The sequence below is a fragment of the Malurus melanocephalus genome, unplaced genomic scaffold, assembly GCF_030028575.1.
Source record: "Malurus melanocephalus ecotype Western Australia unplaced genomic scaffold, MMel_1.1 scaffold_7, whole genome shotgun sequence".
NCBI lineage: Eukaryota > Metazoa > Chordata > Aves > Passeriformes > Maluridae > Malurus > Malurus melanocephalus.
Genome location: NW_026623239.1, coordinates 4,840,182 through 4,865,131, shown reverse-complemented (window position 1 = coordinate 4,865,131; position 24,950 = coordinate 4,840,182). Strand labels below are relative to the sequence as shown.

The 24,950-nt window shown below is 39.3% G+C and overlaps 1 protein-coding gene across 4 annotated transcripts in view; it reads right to left on the bottom strand.

The window, feature by feature from the left end:
• FAM172A (family with sequence similarity 172 member A) overlaps positions 1–24,087 on the bottom strand; it is a 256,196-nt gene extending 232,109 nt beyond the window's left edge. For 2 of the 4 annotated variants that reach the window (XM_057372937.1, XM_057372946.1), the window contains exons 1-2: positions 23,980–24,087; positions 1,701–1,826 (exon numbers count right to left, since the gene is read on the bottom strand). In XM_057372937.1, coding sequence (XP_057228920.1) covers positions 1,701–1,761 — 61 coding nt within the window. In that variant the 5' untranslated portion in view covers positions 1,762–1,826; positions 23,980–24,087. The remainder of the gene's footprint in view (positions 1–1,700; positions 1,827–23,979) is intronic. The other 2 variants (XM_057372955.1, XM_057372928.1) reach the window with 2 other exon arrangements.
• Between the last annotated feature and the right edge of the window lie 863 nt (positions 24,088–24,950).

Here is a 24,950-nt window from a genome sequence, read left to right as displayed (position 1 = left end):
ATTGATTTTTACCTTTATTATTATTCAAAGTTGTAGCTCAAAGAAAAGAAAACAGATTGAAAAGATTAATTTTCTTTAACTTTGRTTTGGCATTTACTATGTTTTCCATCTCTGTATTACTTAAAACAATTGTTTTTGCATTTTGTACCACTATTTTTGCTTGGTCATATTGCCAGTAGGCTACCCATATTACCTAAGCTTAGGATTGACACATTTAAGCCTTTGAAATTTCTACTGTTCAAGATGTTTAAAATGTACTGAAAATCATCTTCAACATTCTTGAGAGTTCGTTGACCTGCTGTTCTACAACTCTTCGAGTTCACTTGACATTTATTCCAACATGCATGACTGTTACCAGATCTTCCTTCTGAGTGATTCCACTGGGTAAAGCTGGAGGACCAAAAGCCATCTGGTATGGTTGCTGAAATTCAACATCTTTTCAACAAATTATTATGATGTCTGAGCATCTCTGTGGTACCTCAATGTGTACAGAACACCAGACATTGGCTGGATGATTTTAAATTTGGCTTTCTCAGTCACAGCTCACTTTTACATCATATCTGTTTAATAGCAGATTAACAATAATGTAAAATGTTCTATGAAATTCAGCTCATGTAAGAAATCATGTGTTTGTTCTTGTGCACTGTCCTTTGAAAGTTCTGAGGGAGCTCCTTTGGTTCTCAACCAAAGGATAGGGTAAAGGAAGAGAATTCTGTAAAATAAGTCTTCCATAATAGGATGTACAAAGCATGCCCTTTTTCCTCTGTACTTTCACAAAATCAAGGTAGCAAGGAGTCTTTAACACATCTTTCTCTCTTTGGTGAAGACACTCCAATCACACCACACTCCTAGAATGCAATTTCACTGGAGTTACCATATCTTCTTACTGTCATCCAGTTGGAGATGCAGAAACTTTGATAAAAGCACTATAAAGGTTTTCACCAGACACTTCACAAAAACTCAGTTGCAACTGAAGAAGCACCAACTATCATCATATGGAACAGAACACCATTTTCTAATAATGCTTTGATAGAAATCCAGGATGTACACTGGAGTGGCAATCTACATTATTTTTTCTCATTTGAAAGACAATTTAGAATGCAACTGGCTGATAAACACTTTAAATCAATATTTGGTTAGCTTACTTGCAGGTCTAACCAACACCATGTACAGCCAAAACTGAAAGCCACTATCTAAAATAGGTTATTTACGTAATTTATTTTTTCCCCTAAGTCATTTAGGTCTGTTTATTTTTTAAAACATACAACACAAGGGATATGAATTTTATATGGAAATCAATGTCCTGGTTGCCTTTTCCCTTTTAGCATTCTAGTCCAAGAGATTTTAAAAATCTCTGTAATAAGGTCRTGTAAATATAAAACAAAAGCATCACACAAATTAAACAAAAACTCCCAAAAAATGGGAACAAAAGTACCAGTCAACTTCCTCAGGGGACAATTAAGAAAATTTTTAAAAGCAGTGAATAGTTCATTCTGTTACTCCCTACCACATACCATCTTATGAAAATACTGATAAAATGGACACATGTTACCCAATAAACACTAGCATAGATGGACTAAGAGCATGTTCTAGTATTGTAATTCCCAAGCTCTCACTCACAGCATTATCACGTTGTTTTCCTTTCCTTAACAATCATTTCTGAAATGTCAATGTATGTAAAAAAGGCAAAAACATCATACCCTTTAACGCAGTGGTCTTCTCTTTTTCATCTGGGCCTCCTTGCTGGAGCTGAGCCATCATTTACCCAAACTATCAACAGATTGTGAAATACTGAAGTAAACGTAGATAAATATTTGAAGGACAATCTGAAAAAGAGCAAGAATTGGAAATTAATAGGTTTACTGACTTCTCCTGCAACAGCTCTCATCTGCTACTCTACACCAATAAAATCCCAAACCACAAAACCCAACAAGCCGAATATTATAAACTCAAAGTTTGACCAAGTTTGGTTAAAGATTCAAGTTTACAATATTGAATAATAACCTCTCCCTAATCCCAAAAGGACTTCTACCCAATCAAAACTACTTTTGTGATTCTAATGCAGCAACAGTAAACAATAAGCCTTTTAGAGAAGTGCAACACCTGCAAGTCCAAAATAGAAGACACAAGAAAAAAAACCAAACTATAATTAACAGAATTTACACACTCTTATGGATCTTCTTCATCAGTTAACTCCACTCTGTTGTCCTTACTAYACTGTATAGTTTCGTTTTAGCGAAATTGCATGAAACACACAATTTTAAACCACTGTAATTTCCACAATACATTATCAGTATTGAAATGTAGAGTAAATGTCCAGCTACAAAACAAATCTCAGTGTATTCAAGATGAGACTTTACATACAAAATCTATTTCCAAATTTCTCCTAGTGTGTAGAAGGCAACACGGACATTCAAATCCACAATCTTTCACCTTGAATCTGACACCAAAGGAGTGAACTTCCAAATCACAATCACTTCCTCCTTCTCTATAAAATACTTCTGTGCACTGAATACTTTTTCTCTTAATCTTTTTTTGATTCTTCGTTTTATCTGTCAGTCATAACCAACTTGTTTTATTTGTCTCATATGCTTTATCATAGATGCACTTGCATCAACTGTCTCTATTGCAATTTACCAAACAGTAAGAGGATTCAACAACTCTATTATACTGGCTCACTAATGCTTAGACCTATAGAAAGAACCACAAAACAGTTTCTTTTAAGTAACAGCAGTTTATTGTATAGACAGGAGAAAAACAAATAAATGTAGCATAAATACTGATTTTCTATTCTTTATAGAGAAAACCTATTAAACACTTTCTTGTAGATTAAGGAGTAATATAGCAATTTAACGGCTGTTAGTTATTAACTAAGAAGAGGGTTTGAGGGATTGTTGTGACTTGGTTTTTTAAACTTGTGAGTCTAGAAAGTCCAATAATCCATTTTACAAGCTGGTGCTATGGCAGACTTTGACATCTTCCTTCGTAATGGCTGTTCCAACAAAGCTAATGTGAAATGGTATCAGTCTTCTAAAGACACAACTCCACAAGGAAAGCTGTTTATACGGTGAACTTTATAAACCATGACATTAATTCAGTTAATATGTGCATCTTTTGGATAACACTTTGGTCACATCATCACTCACAACAAAAGCAATTACAAAAAACCCAGCAAAATCACTGGGACTTTTTTGTGCATCTGGCATACAGCACTGTCAGTGTAAATATCAAAGTGACTCAAATGTTGATTCACACATACGGGTGGTTTTGAATACTTTCCTCAGGTGTTTCCAAGCAGTCCACTGACTAAAGACTATCAAATACAAAATTCTGTCCATCTTATTTGTACATCTGCAGCACAAACCCACACATATTCTAGCAAATCATACAGAACAGAAACTAATTTCAATTAAAATTACTTGAAGTGCTAAAAAAATGACAGTGGTCGTGTTATGTGGTAGCCCAGATTAAAATTATTCTAATCATATGAAATTGAGTGGTTCTCCCAACACAGCTTGAAAATTCGTAATTTGGTATAGGTAAGCTAATGCAGTTAACAAAATACCTACGGGTACTCAAAGATTTGTTGTTAGCTAACGGAAGAAACATAAAATATATCTGAACAGATTCACCTTGGAAAAGGAGACCCTCATGCCCTGATCAGATGAATCAATGCAGGGACAAGGAATCCTCGCTATTCTAGTCTCCAGCATGAATACTCCCACTTCTTCCTTCAACAGATGAAGACCACTWCACTGAGCATATGACAGTTCAATTGCAAAGCTAAAACTACCAAAATAAATGAATGTGAATTTAGCTTTGAGAGAGAGAATTTACAGTTSTTTTTGAGGAAGTAAAAGACTTTTWTATCAGCCACTGGAGGGAGGACTTGATATCACAATGAGGATCGAACAAGCACACAGAACATCATGCATTGTTTCTGTGAATACAGGATTTTTTTGAATCCCTCACCAATACTTGTTTAATTGACAAACAGAAGAAATTAGGTGAGAGGATTGGATTTCTGATTTTTGACAGACAGATGCCAAATCCACTACTGATAGTACAAAAATGAACAATAGCAAGTGGTGGATCTTTCTGATCAGGTTGCATATAGGCAAAGCAGGAACTGCAGCTTACTCTACGAATTAATTTCAAACCCCAGTGATCAATTGCATATATTGACCATTCCACATAATTTCTGAATGCTATCTAGCGTCTTGTAACACATACTGACTTTAAATATGTTATTCTGTATAATTACTTAGATAAGTCTTTTGAAAACATCTCAGTGATTTTTCTGTTTTAGCTACATATGGCAAGAATACTTCCTAAAGCAAAAGTCACTATGTCACCTGAAGAAACAGTTAAAGCAAATAAGTTTATGTATATTCAGTTTTATGTATCTAGCTTATGCATGCAAACTTAAGAATTCTCACACAAAGTATCTTATACATATTCTGAGCCTCTTTAACTCCATCCCAAGCAGCACTTAGAATTTGACACAGAAGTACTCTGGTTTCATGRTTTCACATGAGACAACAATGTTGCATTTTCATTATATGCCTGCCTATATAATTGACCATCCACAGAACTAGTGGATGGTCAATAAATTCGTTTAAAAATAAAGCATACGTAAGAGAATATACACATATTTCACATTGTTGCCGACAAAGCTCTAGTGGAAGTTTGGACTATAGAACTTCTGATGGCATAACAGCCCTATTTTTCAAATGGAACTAGACACTCTATCATATCCATGCATATGGTACACACACACAGATTTCAACATACTTAATATAGTCTTCATTGCGCAAATGCAGACAGAAGTGACAAAAAATGCAGTATATAATTTTGCACTGAATTATCAACACCTGAAGCGAAGTCACAATTATAAATATTCCAAATAAAGGCTATAAATTACTGTAGTGTTAACAACACTGCAAGTGCAACATAAGAAGAAAACACACAAGTATTCTCAAATAGCACAAGCCCTTCAAACTTATCTGGACACGATATAGTCTTGCTCTTTGTAAACTGACATCGCAAGCAAGCTAGGATTGGTTAGAGCTATGCAGTGTGGCTGATGACTGATTAAGACACAATTTTTCTTCARAGAGATGGCTGGGTGACAATTTGCCTCTAGTCCCTTGTCACTACTAGCTTAACAAAGCAAAAAAACCAGTAATTTAATGTTAGCAGTATTTTCTGTCTAATTAGATTTTCTCTTTCCCCTCTTTTAGGGCACTGCAGATGGCATCAGTAACAACTGTGTCAATTAAGGCTGTACTTCACTTTGCCTCACTTAAAACACCATATTTTTAAGCGCTTTTTGGTCTGCCCAACTTCAGCTCTGAAAGGTAATTATTTCCAGTCTGCTTTAGACTAAATGGTTTTGAAAATATCTATCTATAGTATAAGGCAGTTCAGAGACAGCATGTTGTGCTCAGTTCTGATGATGTTAATGAACAGCTGTAGCATCTCCATCTTAGAGATCAGAAATTTAGGATCAGAGGATCAGGTTAGTAGTGTGTGCCTCTTGCCATTACCCTTAGAGCCTGCCCAGATCTGTRGAAGTTAAAATTAGTTTTCTCACAAATTTTATATAGACTTACTAAGACTTATCAGAATTTCCAGAAAATTTAGCTGCCTAGAACATGCTCATACAGCTGCAAAAGGCAGAGGAAATATGCACAGGGATTAATAAATGCTAGAAGAGCAGGATCTGTAAYCACTTAGAATACAAAGAAACTGGCAATGATCCTGAAGTCCCTGAATCTCACTAGATCTTTGTACTCTACCAAATGGTGGTAGAACTTGCTGAAAAAGTACGTAACTGCAGTCTACACCAAAGGCTGATACATTTCACAGCAATCACCCTCCAGTGTTATCTACCCATAAGTGCAAACAGCACATGACCAGGAGCCACATGTATTAGCAATACGTGTCAGCAACTCAGTTATTTACACAAAGCAAAGTCAACACAATTCCACACATTGAAACTTCTAGTGTTTCAGTTTAACTTTCTTGAAATGCTGGAAATGACTTTCATAAACATAAGCATATTAACATGACCAAATTAACAYATCAAAGCAACAAAAAAAGAGGCAGCTCAACCTCAACATAGCCTCAGTGTGGTTTACAATATGATGGTATATCAACCAAACACAAGGTTCAAAATCATCTTCTGTAGTAGCAACAGCTTTTAATACTTGAACTGGTTTTCTCTGGCATAGAGTCAGTTTTCATTGTAGTAGCTTGTATGGGGCTAGGGTTTGGATTTGTACTGAAAACAGCATCAATAACACTGCTGAGCAGTGTTCACACAGCATCATGGCCTTTCCGGTTTTCATGTGCTGCCCTGCTCGCAGGCAGCCTGGGGGAGCATAACAAGCTAGGAGAGGACACAGCCAGGACAGCTGAACCCAACTAAACACATGGTGACACACTCAGCAACAAAATGTTGGAAAAGAGACAGAAAATGCATGGAATGACAGCGTCTGTCTTCTCAAATTGCAATGACACTTGATGAAGCTGTGTTTCATGGAGATGGCAGAGTATCTGCAATTCCTRATTTTGCTTTGCATGTGTGCACAGCTTTTGCTTTTCCTATAAAACTGTCCTTTTCCCAACCCACGAGTTTTCTCACTTTTACCCTTCTAGTTCTTTCCCCCGTCCACTGTGTGGAGACTGTGGGAGTGGCTGGAGCAAGGACTTCGCTATCTACTGCGGCTAATCCACATAACACAATACAATACTTTGTTAAATATGCAGAATATCAATAATTAGGTGTACAGGACCCAACTTCTGTTAAGATAGATGGATAGTTATCTAATAAATCAGGCTCTCAACTCAAAAAAGAGATCAGAAAGGAACAGAAAGTGATCCTGCACTGAAGGTAGGAGAATGCTGCCCAGAGAATTCACTTCAGGGAATGAATTTGCAGGTGACTGTCACCCGATGCCTGAAAAATAAAATGTTTGCAGATAACCTCCTTTTTGTATATTCCTCATTTTCTAGTCAATCAGCCTGCCTGATTCCCTTCAATGMTCAAAACTATGGACCACTGGATCCCTGCTTTGAGAACTTCAAAGGATCTTTAGCCTTCCCAATCTCAGCACCCAAGATGAATGTAGGATATTAATTACAAGATACCTTCACCATCACCCTCRTCTAAAAGGTCAACAGCAGACAATAAGGAAAATCCAATTAATATTTGTGAAAAACGAACACCATGCAATTGAAGCATCAGGAAAAGTCCATTCAACATGTAGTAATACTGTAATCAGAGGATGATTTACTTTCCATTACTTCATGGGGCTATATCTCAGCTGATGAGGAAAAAAAAAAAAAACACTGAAGCAATAAAATTATTTGGAGAACAGTTGTGTGAAATGCTCTTTATATACAGAATCAGATTTTCCAGGCAGCGTACATTACAAGGAATTATGAGGATTTGGTAGGACATTACTTCATAACATCCTGCAATACTTTATAAAGAAGCTTGATTTTGGATGAGATTAAGATGCTTGTACTTTGTGTTGTTGGTTTGAATGGGATTTTGACCTAAAAGATGGAGTGGAGAAGACTGACTCTCAATAGCCTCATCTCTGCATACTAAGCAGTTACAGGACAAAGCATAATTTTTATATTATTTTAACATCATCTTCTCTCAAGCAATCCCATGAGTCAGCTGGGAGAGAAAAATGCCTCTGAACAGAGAAAAACTCAAAGACTATTAAAAGAGTCTTCTCTTATGAGAGACACCAAAGTAATTTGCCAGAGTGCCACAGAAGAAAGAGAAAGAAACTGGAAAACTCTAGGGAAATGGTTTCTGCTTAGACTACCATCAAAAGCTGCTAAAAACCCCTAGACATATGACTTTGTGTCTAGTACTTTAAAATCCCTCTTTTCCCCTTTCGTCTTCAGTAGCAGTGTGATTTTATGAAGGACTGTCTGCCATTAACTGAAGATTCCTGAAAAGAATACATACAAATTAGATGGAAATGCAGTGAATCCAACTCTGCAGTCCAGATTCTTATAAACAGCAAGGTATTTCTGATACTACTCCAGACTCTGTGCTGAGTAGGTGCACAAAAGGAAAATAAAGAAAGGTAAGAGGCACACTCAGTTTTCTGCAACACACCTGTTTCCTTCAACATGTTCTAGAAAGCACACGTGCAAATAAATACCACCACCTCATCTGACTATGTGCATCTAATGCAAATACTGCAGATGACACAAAAATATACAAAACAGATGGATGTTATGCAGAATCAAATCACACACAATTGAAATGAGCATGCAGGGCCACGGAAAACATTGGTTCATCATCAAGTTATCTTATTTCAGAATCAGACTAAAATGCCCAAATTTTCATAGTGCACATACCTCTCATTTGCTGCAGCCTTACAGCTCTTCCCACAGCTTTTCTTCCTACAGAATACTTGCTTCTTCAATGTTTATAATTTGTTCAAGCATTACTAACAGAGTATCTCAAATGCCTTAGCTCTGCCCTCTACCTGGGAGGAAGCACATGCTATTTGGCCACCTGAACCAAGTACTGCTCAATTTCAACTATTGGGCAAGCAAAGCAAATAACCCTGTGAAACACCTACAGTCCACAGAGTTGCTTCTGCTGGACTGCCATAAAGCAGCACTATAACATACATACACRCATATATATTTTTTACCTAAATMTATATGTATATATATATGGACATGTGACTAATATAAATGCATTAGTCCTTTTAGTTCAATATTTAAATCAACTTGATATTTTCATTCTGACTGCATCAAACTCACATTTTAAATTTGTTTTTTCCAAATCAGTGTGTCTTTTACTTTCTTTCATGCAATAAAAAGACAAGCAATGCAAGTAAATTTGATTTTCTTTACATGTTCAGCTTTAAAAACTGAAAATCCAATATTTATGTAAAAGATGTTCCATCAAGTGCTTGTCAGTAATTGTAATCACACTTCTCTACAGAGTTTGCTACTGCCTAATCTACAACCTCCCTCTCTCTGCCCAGAGCCAAGACTGATAAACAGCTGTAACCACAGCATCAGAGAGTAGTCCAGATTGGAAAAGATCTTGGGAAATTATCTACCCCCCAGTCTTCTCTTGGACCTTATTTTAGCAAGGCCTTAGATCAGGTAAGCTATGGTGCTGCCAAGATGAGACATAAATATTTCCAGCGAGGGACATTACACCATGCTCTTGAGGAACTGACTCTGGTGTTTAGCTATTTCTAACAGATTTCCTTTTTCCTGTACTGAGATGAAATTTCTCCTCTCACTATGCATCCTTCTGAGCAGAAAACACCTTCTCTTTCACAACTATCTTCTATGTACTGGATGACTGATGAAACCTCTCCAAGCCTTCTCTCCAATGAAGTGCTGGAACATGGCCAAAGAAAGGCTAAGAAGTTGGTGAAGCGTCTGGAGCACAAGTATTACAAGCATTGGCTGAGGGAGGTGGGGGTGTTTAGCCTAGAGAAAATAATGCTCAGCAGGCACCTTCTTGCTCTCTACAACAGTGTGGAGGTTGATCTTTTCTCATAAGTAACAAGAGAAAGTGGCCTCGACATGCACAAAAGGAGGTTTAGACAGGTAGTAGAAAAATTTCTTCACTGAACAGCTTGTCAAGCACTGCAACAGGCTGCCTGGGGTAGTYAGAACCCCATCCCTGGAGAGATTCACAAGATGTGTGGATGTGGCACTTAAGAACATCATTTTTGGGGGGACTTGGAACAGCTTGCTTAACAGTCAAACGCGAAGATATCTTTTCCAGCCTAAATGATTTCCTTGAAGTTTTTCCTAATTTTGAGTTCTCTAGCATGTTAAACATCCTTCTAACATACAAATCATCCTGGTGGCCATTTGCTGGACCTTCTCCAATTCTTCACCAATACCTCCCTGGAAATCAGGGGACAAATCCAACACAGCACCCTAGGTATGCTCTTACCAGTAAAAGAGAATCAGTTTGACTTCTTTTCCACAAGAAAATTGTAGAGCTTGCCATCCAGCAGCATCCACAGTTCTCTTTAAGAAGAATTGCATCCCAGCCATACTACAGTCTGACTCCACAACTTTATACATGTCCTTGTTTAACTTTACACAATTCCTCCTGACCTAGTCTTCCATCCTATGTAATGGATTACTGCTATCCATTACAAATACAGATGATTATGACAATGAATCTGGTAATTTCATTTGCACCTTTGATTTGAAAGCCAGATGCAAAACAAGTAGAACAAGTGCTCTTTTTATTCTTGATCCTTTTGCCATACATACTYATAGCTTTTACTTGCCATGCTATAAAGCAAAGTCCTTGAAAAAATTAAAATTCTACTTGTTTGATGAACTATTTCAATGAGGCTAAACAGATGTATCTATCAGATTGGTTTAGACTCAAGCCTGAAGTACCATCATGGCAGTAACCACTCAGAGAGGTGGGCTAAAGAAACTTCCATCATTCTAAAACAATTGTAAAATTCTTTGTCCATTTTGTTGAAAACACTGCATTTCCTACCAGTTTGAAGGAATCCCTGCTAAGGAGAAGAACTGTCTCCCATTTTTGTAGGTGCAGAATGTGTGATTAAGCAGAGATCAGCCAAGTAATGCCAAACTCAAAGGTGCAGATAAAACCAGAAGGAAGAGGTCACAGGGAAATGCAACCTAGTTTGACAAAAAACCACTACAAATTACTGATTTTTCTTTGGAAGGTTCACAGCTTCAGACCAGACAGTCCCTCAAAATCAACCATGTCCTCTCAAACAAAGGCCTTTTGTTTTCTTCAGCTACCTGTTTCTAAGACCAGTAACTTGGGTTTAACTACAGCAGTTCTTACAGAAAGGCATCCAAAACAAAATTCACATTATTAAGAGCTAAAGAGTCCATCATTTGCTGTGATGTCTTGTACTTTATTTCCAGTTTGAATTGCTTTGTCTTCAGGCTTCAGTCACTAACTGCTTCTACACCACTATATGTTAAGTTTTGTCTCTATTTTTCCCTTACATCATTAAACACCACAGCCAAGTYTATCTCTTTCTTCTAGTAAACTAAACAAGCTTAAGTCTCTTTCTATGAAATTTTGATTCTAACCTGAAGTAATTTTTTCCCAGTTTCTCTGCTCCATTCAATTTTTTAAATCCCCATTGACTGCTGTTAAATACAACTTAGTGATTTGAATACTGTGGTAGTTAAAAAATGTAACAGCTCCAACAGTGATTAYAGATAAGCAAATTGTAATTACAGGAAAAGGGTACATCCATTAAAATTATTTCACCCCCATGTCACCTTATGATCAGATCCATAGTGTCTGACACTAAAAAATCATCAACAATATTCGTGTTTACTAAGACTGTCTATGTTAAAATTTAACATCCTTAACTGATCATACTGATTCCCAAGATAAAAATTAATACAAGAAAAGCAGAGATACATTAAAGAGTGTACTGCATGGGAAAAATACAAATCGGCATCAGCCCCACTGAGCACAACGGATTCCTGGAAAGCGTGTTATATGCAATACAAACATTTTCTCGAACTCACAGTTTTCAACCAAATACATGCTGAAATAGCACTACCTTTATAGTATGATTGTGTAAACAAGAATTATCTTTCTCTGTAATTAACTGAATGCTATACCAAGCATTCTAAAGTCACATTAGCAGAATACACACAGGATAAAATGAATCTTCAAAGACAGGCACTAAATCAACTACTAAAACCAGTTACAGCAAGCAAAAAAATACTGCTAGCATCCACATAATAATGCAGCTAGCCCTCTGGTATTTTACATTTTGATTCTACTTCAAAATGAAAGCAGAAGAAACGTTTCAGTTACAACAGTTTAAAGATGTGACATAGTTCACAGAAGCAAATAGTTCACAGAAGCAAAACCCATTTGTCCTAAATTCCTTGTGCTGGAGAAGGAGGAAAAAGGAAAAAAAAAAAAAAAACCTCTTAGATAAACCAACGCTTTCTGACTTACCTTGTTTTGTTACTAAATTCTACTGTATAAATGAAGATGGAAAGCAAAGGAAAAATCAAAAAAAATCCTACACCAAATAACAAAACCCTAAATCTTGTTGATAAAACACCAGCAATCCTAGACAAAATACATGCTTCCTTCTTGTACATGAAATTTAGCAGACTTCATAGAAATTTGGAAGGTAAAGTAAAAAATCTCATGAAGATTAAGGAAAAATGGGGAAAGGGGCAAGAGAGAACATTGTCCTTGGAGACAATCAAAACTAGCAGAACCCAAAAATGTAGGCAGCATGGAAGATTATTTGAAATTAAGACTCACGTGCTTCAAAACCAAGCCCAGCATAGCATAAAAATAATACTTTTATATTTCTGGTAAAATATGTCTTAACTAGCCTGGTGCTTAATTACCAGGAAGATAAGGTATAAACTAAATGGAAAGCAACTGCCAATTTATATTGATATGTAAAAACTACTCAACTTTAAAATATTCTTCAATCTTTCAAGAATCAGCTGAAGCAAATTTCTCCATTCCAATGAATACACCTATTCTGTTACTGTCTCTGAAACTTCACAAAATATGATGAACATTATTTCAAGCTAATATGATTTGGAAAGGGAAAAATCCAAAATTTAGAAAAAAGCAGGAAAAGTTTTCCAGGCATAAATATCTATCTAGATATAGATATTTATCTATATCTATATCTAGACTATTTATAATATTTCCCAATAGTTTAAAATTAGACCTGAAGAAACAAAGCAGCAAGGATCCTTTCAATTACATCCTGCCTTAGGAAAAGCATTTAACTTTTAACTAAGTACAAGACATGATCCTTCTCTACTCTGCACTGCTGAAACACATCTGGAATGCTGTGATGGTTCCAGGCTCTCCAGTACAACAGAGACACTGACATACTGAAGTGAGACCAGCAAAGGGCTGCAAAAATGATTGAGGCCTTGGAGCATTTGGTATTTGAGCAGAGGCTGAGAAAAATGGGACTACTCAGCAGGGAGAAAAGTCAGGGTGGGATCAGAGGAGTCTAATCAATACCTACTAAATGCCAGAGGGGACAAAAGACTACTGAGCCAATCTTCCCATTGCTGTCCAGTAAGAACACAATAAACAATGGACACAAACTGCATAATTAAACATAAGAAAAAATTGCCCTAATGGAGCTCAAACACTGGAGCAGGCACCCAGACAGTTATCAGAGACCGAAACACTATATTGTACGGCTTAAACATTTTTATGAAGGATTTTTGTCCACTAAGACTGTGTAGCAAAGCTGCACCAAAAACCACCACGCTGTGAACAGCCCCCCTGGGCTATCTATAAATTAACTCAAGATAAGATATAAATGGCACTATAACAGATCTGGGCCAGGGGAGAAGAGTATTTTCACAGGAGGACCAAGCTCAGCAGCTGTCTTATTGTCCTACTGACACACTCCCCCTCCCCAAAGATGGGATTAGGAGGGTTTTGGGTGTTATGAAAAATGGCTCAGCCAGTAAAGCCACATCTATGAGACATTCATGTGAGAGGCAGCTGAGGAGGTGCCATGGCCCGTCAAAGGCCCCCTGAAGGRTTCCCTAGACTGCACCAGAGCACTGCACATAATGCAAAATGATGCAACTGATCCACAGTCTTGCAAGAGACAGAGACAAACTTGCCGCCTTAAGGGAGGTACCTTGATGTTTCCACCTGGCCCAAATGTGTACTAATCCACTGGATTCTATGCTTTTTCAGTGCAGAACCCTSACCACCAAGAAGACTAGAAATTAACAAGACTTCATCAAGGTCCACAATGGGGTTATAATGTTTCTACTTAACCTGTCTCTGTCACTCTTCATGCCCTCCCCATTTTTTCTATTTCTTTCTTTCTCTTTGCTCTTTCACCGTGAAATAAAATGTATCAATTTTTTTTTGCATCAACATTTAACCTCTTTTGGTTCTAATCTTGTTTAAGGGAATATTTGAACCTTTAGGATTCTATCCATAATCCACAGTGAACCCACTCTGCTCCTCTGTAATTACCCTGGCTCATAATGAACAAGTTACAGTATCTCTGTTCTTGAAGACACTAAAAACTGAACACTGCCACAAGTAATGTGCTCTGGCTAATCCTTCTCTGAGAACTGGAATTGGACTAGACTATTTTCAGAGGTCCCTGCCAATGTCAATGACTACCATTCTGTGAAGGAAAAGCACAAGCGCACACCAAACGAATATGCTGTGTGTATGTGTGGTTACATATATTTACAAGTTAGTTATCTACCACAGTAGCAATGGCCAGCTTATAACAAAGGATTAAAGAATCATGATGAGCGGGTCTGGTTGAGCAAGAATTAAAAGAGCTAGTGGTCTCAAGGGTTTCAGTTTGGTGTTCTAAGGAATTCCTTTCTGATTCAGAGTCAATCTGCATAAAACAGCCAAAATTTCTCATCATGAAAATGTCAAAACCGTCAGGGCCACAGCCATGACAAATAAGGGAAGGCTGATGACATGTGATATATTCTACTGGCAACCATTCAAAATTTTAAGTGTACTAAAACACCTTCAAGCAGGTTAAAATCACTCTGCAGATGCATAAAATCTTGTATGTTTCCCCAGATGATCTTAGAGGCCTAGTATTTATGCCTTCCTTACTCAAAAACACACTACCAAAATATTGCCAAGTCTATAGGTACCGGGCAATATCAAAATTAAGACTAYCTGCACAAAAAAAAAAGTTGAGCATCTGTGCACCAAAGTCCAGTCTCACAAAAAACAACGTGGAAAAAAATAAAATAAAGAGGGAAGAAGTGACCTCTACTCTTTGACARCTTCTCTAAGGAAGTGTCATCTGTAACAAAGTTTCTGCCCAGTATAATCTTGGCAACATCCTTTGGGCACCACCATGCTCCTGTGTGAACCTCCATGGGTTCACAGGCACACAGCCTTCGCCAGCAGAACTGGCTAGCACTGGGTCTAGTGGACATGTGGGAAGCTTCTAGCAGCTTCTCACAAAAGCCACACGTGCAGACCCCTGCTACGAAAACCCTGCCACAGAAGCCCAACATAGAAAACATAATCATATCTTTTCTTTTTCCTGCGCTGCACTTCTGCCTTTGTCAATACACTAAATGAAGGTGTTCACTTAATAGGGAGCCACTTAGCATTTTCTCTGACCTTCTCCTTGAGTTTTAAGTACAACCATCATGTTTCTCCCAACCCCAGTTTCTCCTCTCCCATACTTAAGCACCTTTCAATCAACCTCTCCTATTTCTCTCAAAAGCATCTGTATTATTTAACCTCCCATTCTATCCTGAGAGGTTCTACTGCCATTCCATTCTCTCCCCAAACCCTCCTTTGTCTTTTCAGTTCAAGAGCTTCCAGAGACACTGCCAACTCAACTCCTTGTTCAAAAGCTCCCTTTGCCCACAGTGCTCCAGTCCCCTGGTTTCACTCACCCTGTAATCACCAGAACAAGTATGGGAACGACAAAGTTATTTCAGAGATCACACTCCCTACTGTCCACTAACACAATCCGTCCTCCCCACAGTCCTGTGGCGAAACAAGCAGTCAGTTGTTCTGCGGTGCTGGCAGGCATGTCCAAACAACAGCGAGAGCACAGCATGTCCTGTACAGGTAAAATCCCTGGAGACTCTCACTCACTAATACTGAGGTCGATACCTGATGCAAAAGTAGACCTTACCAAGCACCTTGTTCCTAATCCAAACCAGCGAAGCACCACCACACAGCACCATGTATATGGTAAGGCATACCTTGTATAGATCTATATATACCTTTGGATAGTCAACCAAGAGGTGTTACCACAATGTGCTAATCAGGCACTTGTCAAGTTTTGAAGATGTGCAACAATGGTGATTCCACAAGTTCTCTGGGCCCCATTCCCATGTTTGATCAACTGAACAGTAAATTTTTTTGAGGGAGGTATATTACCACCATTTCTCATAAAGTAAAACATTAAATATATTTATCTGCTATTGCCCTAYACCATTACAGATAAATGGAATTTAGAACAATCAACCACAGAAAAAATACTGCGTTATCTATACCACGGTCCTTTCCTAGAAAGCTAGATAGTTTAACACTCCCACAGAAAGAAAGCTTTCCTATATTACTCTTAGTAGCAATCTCTAACGATTATAATTGTCTGGAATTTTGTAAACAATGTTAAAAAATATTGCATCTGGACACTACTGGGAAGGCAAAATCAGAGCTTTTCAAAATAAACACGCCACTAGCTTTGAAAAATCCAGTGTCTGAAACAAACCAAGTAATAGTTTTATCTTTCCTCTCAAGAAAATGCAGGTGTGGGTTGACATTCTTAAGGAATGCTTCCCATTTCAGTATATTTCTATTCCTTCATTACTCCTTCAAACAACTGCTTCACACAGGCAAAAATTCAAGCTTCTGGGTTTTTTGGTTTAGTCCTCTCAAAATTATTCCTTAGGGAGTTATCCTAATTTTTATGACTACTTAAATAATCACCAGAAAGAAAGACAAGGATAATAGAACTAACAGAACAAAGAATGAAAAGACAAAAATTTTAAAAAATCTTTAATTGCCCAGAGAATTATGTTGGAAAGATAATGAACAAGAATTTAGAGCTCTCCTGCAGGAATGTACATGCAACCTATTTGATGTTAATGAAGTTGATGGGATGATTCACATGAATGTAATGCTACAATTCAAGAGATATAACCTATTTAGAAAGAGCAACAACAGAGAACAAATGGTACTGTGTGCCAAAAATGTCACTGTCTGTTTCTGAGTCACTGATAATAAAAAATCATTTCTTAATAAAGAAAGTACAAGTCAGGATACTAGCTGGGGTTTGCTACAGATACAAAATCTCACACAGCAAGGTGGTTAAGCACATATTGCTTCTTGATGGAAATAAAAGTTTCATTATCACAGTGGACATAACACAGAGTGAAATAACCTGGAGCCTTCATGCTGCTATTATCAGAACATGCTCAAAGTTTCTAAAAATTGAGGACAATTTTTTAAACTGAGAAATGTTAAATCCAAGCCAAGGGAATGCTATGTTCAACTTCATCCAGGCAGATAACAAGTACCCCACTGTTTCACAGAGAGCAAATACAGAACAAAGACCCTTCCTGCCCCCAGGTCTCAGAATCAAAAGACATAKTCACAAACACATCTTTGCAAAACGACTTTAGCAGTCCCACCCCCTACCCACGCTATCTCCTCAGCTGACAGAACTGTTTGTAGCAATGCAGAGAGAACCAGTTCAGGGAATCATACCTGAATTAAACCAAAACAGGGACTTGATCTGAGTAAAAACTACCTTCCTATCTTTCTTTTCCCTCCCTCTCTCCTTTTTTGTAAGAGTATACTTTTAACTTACCAATTTTCAGATTTAGTTCATTACCTGGTGCACTGAGGTGACAGAACAGGGATAGAGCTGCTGTGTAAAAACTTTTTTTGCCAACATGGCCAAGAAAGAAATACAAAGAAAGCAAAAGAAGGATTCAAGAAGTGGTCACCATGGTAGGAAACAGTTTAAGCTCCCAAAAGTCAAACTCTGCTATTCCAAAATGTAAACATCTAAAATAAAGTTTCAGGAAACTTCCACCAAATTGACTTATTAACATGTATCAAAAGCAAGTCTGCATTAATAGTAGCTCTGATTTTGATGGCTTGTTCTGAGATCTTTCTTCTTGGCTTGCAAGTAGGCTGTACTAACATACTCCTGAAACATGGGAGATAGCAACATACAGATACACAATTGGCTTTCATTTAGATTTTATTTCCCAAGATTGATTCACATGCTTCAGTGGGGAGATACTCTTTCAGTACAATTATCATTATTCAAGACATACAGACTGAGTGAATGAGCACATCTATTTATCCCTTATTTCACCAAATTTTAATAATGCTTTTATATAATGGCTCTTTCCCTACCAAGACTTTCTGTTAAAACATTTCTTCTTTGAAATACTTTCAGTTTGCCTTTCTGCTGTGGTACCTGCATTTATTTAAATCCAGCCCATCAGGTGGCTTTATAACACATATGTTCTGCAAGAGGAATGAGATGCCCATTTGTTAGGAAAAAAAGCAAGATGTTTCCAAGATTTATTATATGTTGTGTCTAAGAAAAGAAGGAAGGATTCTAGGCAAGAACATGGTTTACCATCTTATTAACTTAAACAAGGAGACTGAGATTTGCACGTATTGTATGTCAAAACATGACAGCCAATCAAATGTGCATTTCAAGGCTTATAAAGCCTGGCTAGCAAAACTTCGAAAGACACTATAAGCACTACATTATTTGTTGGGTTTGGTCTTCAACACACACTGAAGACAACCTGGAAAGTGGCTGGCACACTGACAATGTGATCAATCAGAATTACCTTGTCCATATTCTCAAACAAGCAGTTATTGCTCCAAAAACCAAGACACGAAGTATAAAACTGCGCCAAAGTTCAATAAACCACCTCTCTTCATGCACCAAAAACAAAATAATAATGAGGTCCACTATGCCTGTTCCTAAGACAAAATATACCTGAGTCAAAAGATGACAAAAAAACAGAGAACACACTTTTATCATGTCCCACCAGGAGATTTGACTACACACACTGCATAAGGCTAAGACAGTGAAGAAAGCTCCATCGGTCAGCAGAGTATGTATATTGCAGCTGAAATGTCCAGAGAATTCAAATTAAGTACCTTAAAAGATCTATTGCAAATGGAAAATGGCAGCTTTATGAAGCTTGTAATTCAGACAAATTCAGACTAGCTATCTTGGGAAATAGTTCCTAATTTCTAAAACTATCTTCCTATTAAATTTCACACTTTTTATTTACATCTTGGAGTCGTTTAGGGGTACTTAAAGAGTAACCAAGAATATTTTCAATGCAATCAAAAACATTTTCAGTACGCCCTCTCCAAAGAAAAAAAAAGCTTAAACTTTGACTTGAAAGTGATAGTAAAATTCGTTATTACCAACTGATAATAACCAACACTAAAAATGCAGAAACTGGAACAAGGTAGTAAGATGGGCCTGTCTTTAAACGCATAAGCATCAAGAAACATAAGCACTAACATTACTGGTGCTTCAGGTACGGACCTGCTTCCAGTCAACACTGGAACTGGCTAATCTGCAGTACATTTGACTGGCTTATTTGCAGTACAATTGACAATGTGTACAGCTAATTCTTATTTTAATCATCATCTCTCTTTCTAGATATGTAATAAAGAAAATTCTTTCATTTGTCTGCCCTAGTTTTGGCCAGGTTAATGTAGCTGTATTTTGGATTCAGGATGAGAGGTACAATGCTGTATTTTGGACTTGGGATTAGAATCATGTTGATAACACTTGGGTGATTAGGCTGTTAAGCAGTGCTTACCCCAAGCCCAGGACTTTTCTGTGTCTCATGCTCTGCTAGAGACAAGCCACACAAAAAGCTGAGAGGGAATATGGCCAGGGCAGGTGGCATGAACTTGCCAAAGCAACATTCCACACCACAGAACATCATGTACAGTATATAAATTGTGGGAGCTACCCAGAAGTGGAGGATGATATCTCTTCAGAGATARGCTAGGTATTAGTCAGCAGGTGGTAGCACTTGAATTGCACATCACTTGTCTGTTTTGAGTTTTATTTCACTCTTTCTCTTATCATTATTAGTATTATATTTTGCTTTCTTTCAATTAGTACACTACTTTTATCTCAACCCACAAGTTGTACGTTTTTTTCCTAACTCACTCCCCATTCCAGTGGGGCAGGGGRAAAAGGTAAGGGAATGACTGACTGGCTGCATGGTACTTAGTTGGCAACTGGGGTTAAACCACAGAATAAACTGCTGATACGAGTTTCTTAAATCAACCACCATACTAAATAACAACCTCAGTATTAGCTGAATCAGTGGAATACTGATTCCACCTAAGTATTAAAAATCAATACCTGTAATAATCAAATGTCTATATAGAACAGCTTAGCAAAGAGATGGTCTTCATTTCTGCTGGCCAACAGGAACCTGGAAGAATACAGTAACTATAGCAGCAGAAACAACTAAAATTAGCCTGATAAAGTCTTACACGGTTCATCTTTCCTCTTTGGATGTACACTCAACAGAATACAAACTTCAATACCAGAGAGGTTCCATCCAGATGGAGGTCTTCTTCAGGACAGGGTAACAGGAATAAAAGCAGTTACATGAAGAACTTCACTAGACCACAGAGCAGACCACCAGCCTCACCRGCAGTATCATTATTAACTCACAGCACAGATTGCTCAGAAAACAGGTTGAGAGGCTTTCACCAGTCAGTTCAAACACAAGGTGATTCAGGGTGCAGATACACGATCTGCTGAAGTCAGTATCACATACTCCCAAGCACTTCTCATACTTCTGGATTCTTCACACCTACACTCCAGTCCTCTATCATTTCTTATAGACCCATAGAAGGACTTGGATTTTGAGAGATCTTGTTATCTACTCCAATGACCCACATGGACAACACCATCTTTCACAACACCAGTTTGCCCAAAACACTTGACTGGCCTTCCACTTCCAGGGATAGGGCACCCACAGCTTCCTTTTACAACCTGCTCTCATGTCTCAGAATCCTCATTGTAAAAAAAATTCTTTCTTGTGTCCAATCTAAACTTGCCATTGTTCGGTTTAAAGCTGTTGCCTTGGGTCCTATCACTTACTCCTCATGATGGCACTCATGCCAGTGAGCAAGCTGATGCAATGAGAAAGAAGCATTTCATATCTCGTTTTGTATCAGCAGGATCAGCTTCCTTACCTGGMTCACTATGCAGCAAGCTGATTTTTCGCACAGCCTGGAGAGATGGGGCAGGAAGAAGAGGAGTGCTCCCCCTTCCAGCAACAGAGATCTAATGTGATCAGGCTGTGAAATTGCACCSTGGGCCCTTTTTTTTAACAGAGTGGGTCTGCGGTTGGAGGTAAATAACTTTTGGTCCCAGTCTAATTCAAAGGAGCAGTCAGCCATAAGCCAAAAATCATTACCAAAACTAGTGTACTAATAAGTAGCCCATGATGAGTTGAGCAGACAGGCAAGGATGATATAAATAAGTGAACATTATCTTTTCACCTTCCAATAAAACTCAGTCACATTACAACAACAGAGTCAGGAATGCTGTGAGCAGTTAAACATTAAGTTCTCAAAGTCCACACAACACATAAAACAATGGAAAAACAACYATGAAAAATAACAAATTTAAACTCATTAAACTGTATACTGGGAATTCCACTCAGTACAAATCTATGAAACTGATCTACAAGCTAAGTAGATACACGTACAATGACACTTACWAAGGAAAAAACGTCCTTGTAAGGCACCAAACAAATTCATAGAGCAGTATTAAATTTTGTARGAGGATGTTTTCATGTCCATAGCTGGCCAATTTGTTTCAGTAAGCGTGTAGAAAAAAATTTTAGAAGATATCTATTCATTCTTTGTATGTATGCTTTACTTCAAAGAATTCCAGTAATCTATTGTAAATCTAAAATACTCCTCAGTCATGACAGCACATTGTTCCCCAAATGAACAGTGGAGAGTTGTATTCAGAACTTTTTCTACAGAGCCTGGAATGGGCAAAACCTCCAGAGTCAGCGCTGAGTCTTCAAGGGAAAAAAAATAAGGTTGTGAACTTAAAAGAAGAGATTCTAAAAGATACATCCCCACTGAGTAATTATAAGGAGAAGTTATCCCAAACATTTGCTAACTAGTACATGAAAGACAATTCAGTAAAGACCACGGTCAAGTCAACTTGCAGATTTAAATATAGTCATAATTGGCTACAATCACTGAAAAGGTAATCTGAAGAGGACAGACAAAATCCAGGCACTGGTGAGAAAACTCCAATAATTAAAAGTATTTCACTAAGGCAGAGAGCAGTCTGAGYGTGCGCTAGGCATCTGAAATGATGATGCCCTTATCTGCCTCCAGCTGCTCAGTACCATCAGCCTGCTGGAAGTTTTCATCTTATTCCTACGGCCACCCGCATGTGCTAACCTGCTGCAGACAAAAGGAGTCAGGTCCGCTCAAACAAAATAAATATTACATCTGTCTTAACCCACCACGTTCTGAGCGAGGTGGGCTGACGAGCACCTACTAACACCAGCGGTGGCAGGCACATCAGGCTTCCAGCTGACAGGCAGGCAGTAAATACTGGCAGCGACTTCAACAAYAGAAACACCTATCACCCGGGGCTTCTGTCTGGAGCTACCCTGTGAGGACCAACTCTCATCAGCAAAGTATCTTTTTTTTTTTTTTTAAGGAAAATGAAATCGTATCTGAAATACTCAGAACACCAGATCTCCTCAATCCCAAAACCAGAGGAGCATATGAAGACACGCTTTCTGCATTTTCACATTGATGGCACTCTGTGACACTCCCCAAGCTGCTGAGTATCTTAAATCGTAAAAACTTAAGCTTTCGCTATACAAGAGCTTTTTTACTTTTTCCTACATAGTTAAAAATTACCTGATTTTAACAACCTGCAGGCATTCTTTAACCAAGATGCTATCATAAGGCTGCTTTTGCTCTCTTTAGCAGAACATGTTGCCACCCTCTTTCACTCCCAGCCTCATTGAGGATTCCAAGGAAATACTGAAAGGACACYACTTTTTTGCTCTATTACTGGTGTTTACGCTTCTTTGAAGACAAATATTATTAACACCCCACTCTTCAGTGTCACCAAATCAGTGTTCTATTATGATCAAAGGTATGCAGTTAGTTTTGTAATTGCTGTTGCTTTTGTATCATTTCTGATGACAGTATACCCTGACCAACATCTGTGACCTTCTCATTCAAACTTAATACTTCAGACAAACACCTCACGCAGAAACAATGTGAAGTGGAAGATAYATTTTGTGAAAACTTGACAAGCTGGGTTAGCTCATCTCATGTAACTCCACCGTAAGAAGTTAGGTATCAGGAAGGAAAGTGACTCGTTCTCTCTCAAAAGCTTCAGTATTTATCTTTGAAAGAAATAAGAAGGCAACAGTACTTCAAAATACCTAGAGAGTGATTCTTGGAAACGCAGATCCCCAACATCTCCTGTTTTAGAATCACAAATTTTGAGTTTTCTCACTGCTAAGCCAATCTCAAGTAACAGCAACAGTTTAAACTGGAAAATTATTTCTCCACATTTGGGTAACTCAGAAATGGCAAATATTTCATGAAGCTTTCTAAGCTGCCAGAACCATAAGAAACTTAAGCCTAAAAAGAAGYTTTCAATCCCATCTAATTAGAAGATTTGGAGTGAAAATTACCACTCAAGCCCAGCTGTAGTATAAAGTCAGAAGAGTCACGCTCAAATTACTTTTTGTCTTTTACGACTGTACAGGAAGCTTGCATTAGGAAGCAGAGAAAACTGAGAAGTCTTCTTTTGCAAAAGCAGCTGACAGCACCAAAAACCGCAGAAATGACTGTGAAGATACACTCCAAAAAACAAAAGCCTTCGATTACGTAGAAAATTGAAAATTACAGCTGCCATCCTGTTTCTAGTTCATGTGACACCCGTGACATCGGGAAGCATTTGCGAAGGTGCCAACACGTGGAGCGGCAGCAGGCACAGCGCAGTGCTGGGCACGGCATGGGGAGCCGGTCCTGGGCGATGACACCGTGGCCATTYCCCCGCACCCACACTGACACGAGCACCCCAGTACTTCTATACCCGCTCCCGCAGCCCACATAGGCAGCGCGGAGAGCGCGGGGACCCTGCCACAGGCTGCCGCCGCCGCCCGTCCGCTCCCGCCACCGCTCTGGGCCTGACATCAAGCACACGGGACGTCTGCGGGCCCGCAGTCTTCGTTCCGGTGCAGGGCTGCGAGAGGCGCCCGGGCGCTGCCACCCCGACTCGCCCGCTACGGTACGGGTGGCGCGGGGCCGGTCGCCCCCGCCGTGCCTCAGGGCCCGAGGCTGCCGCTCCCCCGCGCCCCTCGCCGGCGGCGCTGCCCGAGCCGGGCCGCCGCACGTACCTGGCGCTGGCGCTGTCGCCGGCGGAGCGAGGCGCGCGCAGCGCCGTCACGGGGAGCGCGCGGCCGCTCCCGGCCTAGTGTCGCGCGCGGTTCCGCCCGCCCCCTGCCTGCACCACTTCCGGGGTCCGCGCGCGGTGACGTCAGCGCCCGGGGGCGCGGCGGGGAACCCGGAAGTGGAGCGCGCCGGGCGAAGGCTGCGGCTCCTGGTGCCCTCCGCCCTCGGGCCACACGATTGAGAGCCGGGGGGGAGATGGGCGCTGCGCGGCTCGGAGTCGGCGGTCTGAGGGCAGGCGAGGCCTGTCAGGGTGCTGCCCTGGGGGTTAACACCGGGGCCTATCCCCGGGGAAGTGGTTTTTGAGGAACTCTATTGGAATAAAGTCAGGAGGGAAGCGACGGTCTCCGAGCAACGCTGACAGGGACCAGGCGAGTACCCGCATCTAGATCTGGGCCTGTTGCTCGAGTGCTGGCAGATCTCACGAGTAGGGTCGTGTTTCCACTCCCAGGTTTCCATTTTGATCACTTAGGAGCTGTAAAAAGAAAAGACGATAACATTTTTCATGTTTAATGTTTCAGGCATCTTCATAAATACATGGGAATTGCTTTGCATTGGCCTACGGTAAAATACCGACGGCCATAAGCAGTCCCAGCATCTTTGTTCTTGCATAGCAAGAAGCACCTTGAGTTTCACTTGAAGGATRTAGTATCTTCCTCGCTTGGAAAGCTCTCCAGATTTGGTTAGATGGCTGCTGACAACCTGCATCAATGCATGGTTCTGCCTACACAGGATGGCTGTGAGGTATTCCCGTGCCAAGGACATCTGAAAAATGCCTCATACCATGTGTGCAATTTGAATGTTTCACCCCTTCCTATATCCTCGTCATGACKGATGGTGCAACCCAGTAAACTAGAGCCTCAGAACGGTCTGTGGGAGAAGCATTTTTCATCCAAAAAGCACAAAAGCAGCAGCCTTG